At 41.3% G+C, this 11,584-nt stretch overlaps 1 protein-coding gene across 1 annotated transcript; it reads left to right on the top strand.

Annotated features, from left to right (window-relative positions):
* The first annotated feature begins 398 nt into the window (after positions 1 to 398).
* lyl1 (LYL1 basic helix-loop-helix family member) lies at positions 399 to 7,713 on the top strand. Its single transcript, XM_020597185.1, has 4 exons — positions 399 to 962; positions 2,617 to 4,191; positions 6,293 to 6,390; positions 6,730 to 7,713. The coding sequence occupies exons 2-4, from the start codon at positions 3,440 to 3,442 to the stop codon at positions 7,254 to 7,256; spliced, it is 1,377 nt and encodes a 458-aa protein (XP_020452841.1). The 5' UTR covers positions 399 to 962; positions 2,617 to 3,439; the 3' UTR covers positions 7,257 to 7,713.
* The last annotated feature ends 3,871 nt before the right edge of the window (positions 7,714 to 11,584 follow it).

Below are 11,584 nucleotides of genomic sequence, written 5' to 3'. Positions count from 1 at the left end.
CATGTGGGCGCATACGTGTGTGTACAATTGAGCATGCAGTTCATCACTGTGTGTTTATTATATTGTGATGTAAGTGCAGTTGCAGATATTTTCATGGAGGCGGTCCAGGTCCCTTCAAAGTCTGGGACTGGGGTCTGACTAGCCTAGTGCGATGTGTGTGTCCGTACCGTACATGCATGCAGGCACGAACCTGCTTTTATGCATGAGTTAGCGATGTATTAGAAAAAAGTGTGTGTGAGTGTGTGTTGGTATTGGTTGTGGAGGGGGTGGGGGGTGGAGGTTCCTTATCTACAGGCCACAGGCAGCTTTTGAGGCTCTTATCAGCAGCCACCATATTGTACTAGCACATCCTCTTGTCCAGCAGGGAGCGGAAAACTCTCCTTGCAACAAGGTTCCCTCTCTCTCCCTCGCTCCCTTTCCCTCTCTCTCCCTCCTCGCTTTGCCAGTACCAGAGCTCTCCGACTGGCAACCAACTAGAGCATTGTGTCTTCTTGGCGAAGAAAGTGAGAGACAGATAGGACAGTGACAAACAGAGAGAGCGGGGAAGAGTGAGAGAGGTGAGAATGACACAGGGAAGGGGGCACGGTAGAGACCCTGACCATCCATCTCTTTGAGAGCGTCTTCGTTCAAAGGAGTAACTTCACAGCAGAAAACAAATATATACGATTGGACTGCCTTTTGGTCTCATTCTGACTTGAATATTTGGGACTTTTTAAATTTTTATTTCTAATTATTTATTAGTAGATTATTTTTTAAGGTATCCACCTGAGGGTGAGGGTTTGACCTCAGCGACTGAGCGACAATGACAGGCTGCCGTGGAATGTGAGCGAACTGAAGGAGGAGGAGTTGGAGGAGGTTAAACACAGCGGAGATGCAACATGTGCGTTCACAGATCACTTGAACTCTGACGGCTTTTGCATAACTGACGCATGAGCCACATTGGACATTATTATAATATATCTGTGAGTATGTTTTATTTTTCTCTTATGTAGTCTGTATACACGACTGGTGCAGCCTGTAACTATTATTCTCAAAATAATATTCCTAATTATAAACAACCTGATAGATGTTTGTCTCACATGACCCATGGGCCATATGCAGTAGGTCTGTTTGCATATTTATTAAAAGGTGGTACTGATGTATTCAATTCTTTTAATGATAAATATGTGCTGATTTAGTTGTTAATAGATGAAGGCAGACATTTTATATGAAATCAGGCCTTTAATTCACAGTGTTGTGCTAAAAGATTAATTATAAATGTTGTGACAATGTACTCAATATGGTAAATTTGCAGTACATTATGCATTACAAGGCAATAACATATATGAATTCAACAAGAACAAAAGACTGTAAAATCTAGTACAATTACAGAAGCAAAAGACAAGTAAAACTATATCAACTCGGATTTTCTGAAGGGGCTTTAAATGTTTTAATTCATAAGTGATTTAACAAATAATACTTTTAATGGAATACTGGTGCTGTAGCATAAAGGTTAATCACATTTTTAAAAATTATTATAATTTTTGGTAACTGATACAAACTATTAGCTTGGCAACGTGTCTGAAGATACAGGCATGCTCTGACAAATCATCGAGTGCTGTGTCACCCATACCGCAATATACCTGTATATGGGGAGTCAGAATTGTTTTGTTATTTGGCTACAACAGCAAAACTATTTAAAATTTGTGCAGCTGATTCTGCTTTTGGCAAAAATAAACACATAGAGCTGAGTATCTGATACTGAAACATTTTACATATTCATCTGTAACTCTGCTTCTGTATATCTTGTCTAAGGCCTTTGTTTACCAAGATATTTATAAAAGACCATACAGACTGCAAAAAACAACTACCTACTACTGTGACCCCTACATGTCATTGTGAAAAACAGAACTGTCCAAAAATAAAGTCATGACCACTAGAAAATACAAAACAGGAACTAATGCAATTGCAAAACCTGAATAATCATGAGGTTTTACACCTTGCATAGCAGAGTACTGACAAATGTTCCTTTGCTTGAAGTTGCAGAGAACAACAGTAAAGTCACTTGATATCCATCTTTGTGACATCCCATCAGAGCAGTATGAGATAAATCTGTAAATTTCCATCAACTAGATTCAGATTTACGACCAGTGATCACTGGCGCCTATGTGCAAATTTAGACCTTTGAGCACGTTTTCATATTGCATTGCCTTCACACACGCGCACACACATGGCTAAATAGAGAGTATTAGTTGAAACCTTTTTAAAGAGGTTTTGATTCAACTGTGCAACTATTTTGGAGGCCGTTTGTGTTGCTGTTGAACTGTACTGCATTATACAGTACATCCTGGGATTTAGTTGGTTATTCATATGAAAGGGATGGACAAAATAATATCAGTATAACACAACACACCAGCACCACAAATAACATCTAAAATGATCATACAACTGAAGCAACACATTTCTAAATCTGCTTCAGCAAAACTGAATGTTATCACCTTAGCAAAAGGAGGAGTTATTGCAGGACTGTTCCATTAAATGGACTTAGCCAGAAGAAACTAATAAACTGCCATATGTGTTTTTACATATATATGTATAATATATGTCCTGAGTGCACTTTTTTCTTTTGTTCAACAGAGTCTTTGATATCAATCCAATCTTCACCGGTCTGGAAAAGTTTGAATGTTTAAAAGGATTTTGACTCACATCCTCAAAATACACACAGACAGACAGACTCGTTTAGACCAGCCACTGGAGACTTTGTCAAAGCCTAGAATCTGCTGCTCAGGATGTACTGTGAGAAAAACAGTTATCCAGTTCAAATCAGACCGCAAAAACCACCTGGGCTCCACGCTGCAGCCACAGACGATACCACAGACGCTGCCGTTCATTCATGACTGCAACACACAAAAATGAACACATTTGTTCCATTTGCACCTTCTCTGATGTGCTAGTGAGGGAATAAATATAGACTCAGGTTTACTCACCCACACACACTCCAGATACAGTTACAATCATAAAACCACCAGCAGAGATAACACAAGCCTGGACTAGAGGGTAGCTGCAGCTTCATCCAAGAAGCATATGATCTGCACTGACAGATACTAAACTCACATCTAATCCTGGCATGAATAAGAGCAACTGATGGATTTCAGGTTGGCCAGAGGGAAATTTACATTTTTAGTGACGTAAAGCAGTAAAATATTGCTAAATCTGCAGGAAAGTGGAACAAAGGAAAAGGAAATAAGGGTTAAAAGTCACCACTATGGAACCGACACACACACATGGTTAGAAGAGGCTCAGAGAGCTGTGTCGGTCAATCTGAAGGTGGTCCACGTAACCATGTTAGTTACTCTCATACAAGTATAAAAACACAGCAGAGACGAGACACACTTGCAGCGCACACACTGGACAGCTGAGAGGGAGAAGAGCTTTGGATTCCCCCAGAGACTGAACCACCATGATGGAGAAGCTGAAAACCACCAGCCCACCTGCCTCACCCCCAGAGCTACCTCGCCCCTCTTCCACCTCCTTCTCTGCTGCCTCCCCATCCTGTGCCTCAGTGGAGCAGCACAGTCCTCCCCAGAACCAGGCTTTAGCATCCCCGGACGCCATCAGCAGCCTACATCCTACTAACAAGACAGGGCGCACGGGGCACACGGATGTCCCCGCTCCAGGCTCGATTCAGTCCCCCATCACCACGACGATGGTGTTAACCAATCACCACACAGACACAGCGGCTGCACCTGAGTCCATTGTCATGGAGACCAAACAAGAGCAGGAGGAGATGCAAGGAGGACCCACAACCACCGCCACAGGCCCTGTTGCTTCTGCCAGTGGGTCTCCAACACTTTCCTCTCCACCTCCACTCCTCCCAGCACCAGCGAAGACCTCCCCCTGCCCTTTGCCACCTCCAACCTCCACATCATCTTTCTCCTTATCCTCTTCATCTACTCCTCTTCCTCCCCACATTCCAGTCATCAGCCTCAGCCACAGCAAGCCCCCTCTCCCCCTCCCCAACACCCCTTTGACTGCCCTCCATCCAATTCCCAGTCTCTTACACCGGCCCCATGGGGACCTTTGTCGCAGCCAGCTGACCTGTTTGCCCGTGGCCACCTCTGGAGGCCCTGGAGCTTCTGGAGGTTCTTCAGCTCCCTCCCCGGGACCCCTGTTGCCTCAGCAGTACCTGCCTGCGCACACCTTCTTCACTGGGTGAGACCTGGCTCGTTTGGCATTTTTGCATTATAACCTCTTAAAATTAAGCTGTTTATTTTTATGACCTCACATGGTTTTTGTTTCTTCCTCGTTAATAATTTTGTGACTCCTCATTTTTGTATTGTGACCACATGGAGCAGTGACATAGGCATAAAAAACATTTAGGCAGGATGGAAAAAAAACAAACAGGCCTAGGAATTTTGTTTTGTATTTCTGAGTCTATTTTCCATGATTATCCTGCGAATCTAGAAAGGTGATATTACAAACAACAGAAGAAATATAAAGGATTCTTTTTAAATCAACATTAACTAATCATGAACATGGGCTTGATGCAATAATCAAAATGTATTTATATAGCAGCTTAAAAACAACATGTTGACCAAAGTACTTTACATAATAGATTTTTTAAAAAGTAATAGAGCCGATCCATACCTCATAAAAACACACAAACATTAATGCAACCACGTGACACACTTGAAAACAAATTATCGTCATTTACGCACAGCCTCAGTCTGGTGCACCTTCAGTGACCGAATCATCTCCATTAGAGGATTTACTACCATTCAGCAGCGACATTGGTATAGAAGCAGTATTGGATCTTACCCATAGATGGTTTGTTTGGGGGACGCTGCTCAGGCGGTGTGGCTTGGAGTTCAGCCTAGTCCTTGCGTGTTTTGCGCACGTCTTATCCCAGGTTTCTTTAAATATCTATATTTGCTTTGACACGTTATTTAGCTAACTCGCCACGACATTGGAGCACGTCCGAGCCTCAATGAGTTTAAAAACAGCGCGCGCACAGTGCGCACAAACACGTCAGAGCACCTGTCAAAGGTGAGCCCCGCCCACACTGATATCCACTGGTATTCATTTGGCCATAGCCCAACAAAAGAAATGACATTAGCATATCAAAACATAAAATGCGATTGGATACAGTCCTGTGTCCAGTCTGACCAGGTCTGGGCCTACTCCTGGTTACTGCCTTGGAGTCGTGCTGAGTCCCAGCTCGGGAACCACAGTACTAGCAGACAGTACCGATGGTGGTTTGTGTATAAAACAGTGTTACTGACAGAACACCTGTTCAAAGACCAGTCAAATCATTCTCTGCATTTTATTGGAACCTTCATACAGAACATCATACAGTATATGAAATAAAAAACAAATGCTTTCAAAATACTCACCCACCTTTACCAAGAATACAAACAGATAAGTGAACATTTACTATGATATGGCTTTCTCTGATCATATCAATGATAATGCCACTATGCTGGTGTCAGGGTTTTGTTGCATATGAAACCTCAACTGCTGGAATTTCACGACTTCCCACTGTGAGTAATAGTGGTTGGGTGAAATTGACAGCAGGATGTGTGCTGCTATGAAGGGACCCCACATTTCTCATGCTAAATATACAGTATTACTGAATGTTTTCTTTGTGCATTTAGTACCAAAAACCTGAAGATATCACTGTTGAAACTAGACACCCAGTTTTAATTTAAGTTAAATTCTAAATGTAGGTACTGAATGGACAAAAGGCAATGAAACTGAACTGTTAAAGCTTATTTTGGGCTCGAGGACCTGACATCTTTTAGCCTACTCTCATGAAGAAAAGCATTCATTTGCAGACTTTATACAGTAAAAGCCCTCCTACTGTTCATCTCTTTTCTACTCCAAAAAAAGGATTTTCCACAAAGTTTTTCACAGTGTAGGAGAAGAATATCAGCTATGTTAAAAAAAGGCTTCCCCATCTGTCATAGAGGTCTGGGAATAGGGTTCCCTTCTCCTCTCCTCTCTGGTTTGTTTGTTACATGAAGCATTGATCTATTTCATCCCCCTAAAGTAGAATCAGCAAGTAACCATGCTTAATGAGACTGGGCTACAACTCTGCATGCACACTTAATCAATGCCACCAACATAATCACACCTCAGTTAATGGCTTCCGCCATCTTCTCACATTCTCCATCCACTCTGTTGGCTGTTATTTAAGGGAAGAGGTGCTGGAACAACTTTTAGCATGTTTGTAAACTGCCTTAATAATTAGTTGCATTTTATTTTTTATGTTGATTGTAAATTTTCACCCATTTCGCTGTGCTTTTATCTCTAGCTCTTTCCTGGCGTCCTCAGGAGGAAACTATGGTGTCATCAATACCAGCCGGATCAAGAGGAGGCCCTCATCACACTTTGAGATGGAGATCAATGACTGTGAGTTTCTGTGCATCAAAAATACAGAATCACGCACTGATAATCAGCCACAGCTACTGTCAACAAATGTCTGCATGTTTGAAACTGCAGTGAAGGAAGTGTTGCTCACAGTATGAGGATAAAGGCTAATAAATTATAAGACTGGCAACATTGTCACTGTCATTAGCTCCTATGGAAAAACATAAAACACATGCTACAAATGTATATTACCATTTTTAAAAAGGGCTAAATAATTCCTTAAACATTAAGTGGTATTAACAGTAAGAAACATCTAGAATGCATATTAATTTATCTCTTAAGGTCCTGCACACTTACACAGTGTTTATGTGTGTCTGACAGGTCCTCCTCAGAAACTTGCTCGCCGTGTCTTCACCAACTCCCGTGAGCGCTGGCGACAGCAGAATGTGAACGGGGCTTTCTCTGAGCTCAGAAAACTCATTCCCACACACCCACCTGATAAGAAGCTCAGCAAGAATGAAATCCTTCGTCTGGCTGTGAAGTACATCAACTTCTTGGTCACTCTGCTCAATGACCAGGCCCAAGACAAGAGCAGGGACTCAGCCGAGGATGATGCTGAAGATATGCTTACTGCAGCTGGACTGGACAGCAACAAAGTAAACCCTGTTTTTCAGTCCCATACTGCCCTGCCATCTTCAGTCCGTCCCGCCTTGGCAACAGCCCACAGAGACAGAGACTCAACTGACTCAGTCATTGCCATGGCTAATTCCCCAGCAACGTCCAGTTGCTATGGGGACACGGACAGTGAGGAAAGCTATGGGGCTAAGAGCTCTCTAGTGACCCATGGCATTCTGGGAACAGTCAAGGGTCAGATAAGGCTGGTGGCAACCTCAAATGATCAGCGGTGACAGCAAAAGATGGCAAACAAAGAGGCGCTCAAATGGTGAGAGTTTAAATGCCACACTGATGGACAGGGCAGGATACACAGCCGTAACTAGACGCCAGAAGTGTTTGAGTACACAAAGATCACCTCCCAAATAAGTAAGAGTTGGTTTTCCAGTGATATTTTGCAGTTTGTCTTTTCCAGTGATGTGCAAACACTGAGTGTGAAGCTTTGTGTTTGAGTAAGATAATGACTTGTGCTCTGGGGCGAGCTGAATCAAACTGACTGCTTTAGATTCTTTTCTTTTATCCACAAAACAAGGCTAACTATCATTTTGACATTTGTGAGTTGACATTGCTGTTTCTGATCTTTCTGCCATTCTTGTTGTTGGCGAAGCAGGGCCAATGGTCCCACCCTGACATTGTGACACACTTGTACCAGACAGAAATAAAGCGTGTTTTAGTTTGCTGTTCCTTATTTGACATCCTCTTATTGCACTCCAAAGACTGCTCTTAGTCAGCACGATTTCTCAACACATCCAAAAGTTTTGCTGCTCTCAGTTTAGGGAACATTTGTGTATCCCCAAAGTGGTCAGTTAGTTGTAGTCTCAGTATGTAACCATCTGATGTTATATATAAAAATACACTGCTGTTGTGTTAGGGTTATGAAACAACCCCGGATGTTGTTTCATAGAAATTTACTTCTTTACCTCTCATTCATATGTGCACACGTTCATAACTCAGCACAACAAATTTGTCACCACATATTATATAGGCTGAATCACAAAATCCAGACTGTGCTGTTTGTGCCGCTCTCCAGGATGACAGATCGATAGTGATAAACAATATCAGTTTAAAAAATAATGGGTGATGCAACAGCCTGAAGCCGGATATAATTGTTTGCTGACATTAGTGTGACAGCCCCAGCCCTGGAAAAAAATGTTTCCTTAATTGTACTGCCATGAACTGTTGGAGTTTTCCCAGGCAGCAGACTTTTTTGGGGGGGTGTTGCAGGTGTGTTTGTGCATATTGTGCATGTGTGTGCATGTAGATGTGGTAAAGAACAAGCAAAAGATTTATGTGACAGTGGGATGCGGTTAGAGATGGGGTACAACAGCATGGTGGGGGGAAGCGGGGGGTGTATAAGTGAAAAGTTGAGGAGTGAGTTGCAGTTGTGCGATGGTCCTGCTGTCTCTCTTGCTTGGCTGTATCAAGTGGCCAGGAAATGCCTACAGTTAGTGCTGTCTCATTGACGGCCAACGAGCTTCCTGGAGGAGGGGTAGTGGTGATGTATGTATGTATGTGTGTGTATGAGTGTGTGATGTGTGTTTGGGTATGTGGGGTTGCAACCACTGCATGGAAGAAGAAGGGAGTGGGGGAAAACAGAAAGAGAAAATAGCCACCAGGATGCTCTGGGAAGCCCTGTACACCCTGTTTCTGCGCCACACAACAGGAAGAGCTGCTTTCACAACACTGATCTGGCTGCTTCTGCCCGCTCTGCTGTGCCAGGCAGGTTTGTCCGCGTGCTGCTTCACTCTGAAACCACAAAGGGATTACAGACTGAGGCAGGGAGTCACACAAATTAAAGGAGTACTGTGGCGTTCTGCAATTGCACACACTTATGTTTTCTGAAGTAATGCAAAAGAGATCGCGTGTTGATGGAAGTTATTTAATAGTATGATTAGGAATGAATGTGGCACGCTATTCACAAAAGGCCTCCTGGTGTCATGGTGGGTTGCTTTCCTCTGCTTTACAGAGCTTCACAGTGAGATTCAGCTCACTGTTTAGCTGTCTGGCCCGTGACTGGCTCTCACCACTTTCATAGTGATTTCATCCACAGCAGGCAGCAGTTTTCTGCTCAGCAGACACTGTTAATGACTATCTGGTAAACATAGCATATTTATCAGCTAAATAGTCATATATGCACAAACAGGATAGTGACTATAGGGCTTAAATTATAACATCAGACAAAAAAAAAACTCCAAATAAATACTACTGTTGTCCCATATGTGCTGGATGTGTACACCAGGAACTGTTTGCTAACAGGTTCCTCATAGTAGCTTACAAAGTTATGCTATGTCAGTGTTGTGCTTTCCCAAGTGACTAAATAAAATAAGTTATTGTAGGTTTAACAAAATTTTCTTGCTATGACAAGTGAACGTGTCTGCTATAAAAAAAAAACGGGGCTGTCTGTTAATGTGTGCTCAAGCTGAAATGATGTGTCTTGCTTCACTGATGCAAATTTGACTGCTGGAAATTTGTGCCATCTGTGTTTCTTTCACACAATGAACCAATTTTATACTGGCTGAACAGCGATGCATGCACCCCCCATGTGAGTGACACCGTGCATGTGCTACAGCTCGGACTGCATTAAATGCAGCCATGCAGGCCTAGGATGGGAGTGTTGCTCTTCAGCCGAAGTAGAAACCTTTCGGTGAACTGATTTATCATTGCACGTGTTTGTGCGGCCTGGAGTGAACAGACTTTTTTCGCAACTGACAGTTCAACTTGGAAAAGCGCAGGTGTTACTAATAAGATTAACAAGTGTCTCAGTAAACCACAACAGTGTGACACAGAGCCACAACAAACAATACCAAGACCCTAAAATTATATAAACTAAATGGAATTCAGCTATTATTTTACATACAGCTGTGCTTTTTGCTCTCTGACATTTGCTTCCACTAGCATCTTGGCAATTGTACCACTTCTAAAATTTGATCTGTGTTCAGTTCACAACTTCAAAATCACCAACATTATTTTATGACGTGTTTAGCTAAAATATTAGGAACTCTTTATTACTTTTGAATTAAATCTTACTGTCCACACTCCCTTTTTAACCCATATTGTTATTGTTTGGGGTGTAGTCATTGAAATCAACAAAACATTACCCAAATGTTTTGCCTGAATTCACCCTGAATCATTTTATATAAAATAAAAGCAGTGAAGCACAATATAGTTCGTAAAAATTCATCCTAATAATCTTGGCTAAAGGTCCTGGGGTGTTAACCTTCTCTCCGTCTTCTGATAAAAGAGGCCTAGTTGGGTGATGCTGGCCAGTCTGGGACGTAGAGATAACACTTGCCTCCAACCCTCTGTTGTGCCCCTCTTGCCACCAAAGTTGTATCCATATGCATAGTGAAAGTGTAACTATTTCACTATTCACCTAAAGGCTAAATCTGTATATCTCATGTGTGAGATGCTAAAAGGTTCTGGGTCGTTCATCATATTTACAATAAAATGCAGTTTTTCATTCATTATGCTCTGTGTTAAATTGTGTAAACAACACTCCAAACAGACAAAAAACAAAAAATTCATATTACATATTTAATTAAACGTGAGGAGGAGAAATTCTGAGTAACTGATGTACTGTACAGTACAGGTATAAAATAACCTGATGAATGACTTGCAGACATTTTAAATTCACACTGAATTTGCCACTTAAAAATTCATTGTTAAAGATTTGACAAAAATAATAATTGTATGATTACTTTCTTATACAATTTGACCTCTTGCAAAAATGACACAAGACAAAGACCTAAATACTTTCCATTTGCTGTAACAAGTCCATTTAGCCAAGCTCACTTTGTCAAGTCTAGCAGGGGCGGATCTAGAAAACATTGGATGTGGTGGCCAGGCTAGGGCACGGACTCAGAGAAATATATTAAAAGGTAAATAAAACCCCTATTTCTATGAAAAAATGAACAAAACATTATTAAGAATTAAATTGTTTTTTGTATAAAACTGAGACACACATAGTGCTTTCTTTAGCTTTGTGCTCCTTTTTCACTCCTGGCCAGGGAGGGTTAGGATTATGTTGACTCTGGCAGGGGTAGCACCAGGGACTGCCAATCAGATTCTGGGGGTAGCCACCCCCTAGATCTGCCCATGAAGTCTAGAAATCTCTCTCTCTCTCTCTCTATCTATCTATATATTATGGCAAGTGGCATGCCATACAAATGGCAAGCCGGTCAGGAAATAAATGGAATGAAAATATTGATTGAAACTTGTCTATATGGATTGAAAAGCTGGATATATTGAATGAAACTTGAGAATATATATATATATATAATGAAAGTCTGAATATATTGATTGAAATTTGAATATATTGAATGAAACTTGAGAATATATAATAAAAGCCTGAATATATATAATGAAAGTCTGAATATATTGATTGAAATTTGAATATATTGAATGAAGCTTGACAATAAAGTGAATATATATAATGAAAGTCTGAATATATTGATTGAAACTTGAATATATTGATTGAAACTTGAGAATATATATAATGAAAGTCTGAATATATATATATAAAATGAAACCTCACGTCATCAACGCGTGCGCCATCTTGTGTTTT

Source organism: Monopterus albus, unplaced genomic scaffold (genome assembly GCF_001952655.1).
Source record: "Monopterus albus unplaced genomic scaffold, M_albus_1.0 scaffold32.1, whole genome shotgun sequence".
NCBI classification, from domain to species: domain Eukaryota; kingdom Metazoa; phylum Chordata; class Actinopteri; order Synbranchiformes; family Synbranchidae; genus Monopterus; species Monopterus albus.
This window is presented reverse-complemented; position numbering and strand designations above follow the sequence as displayed.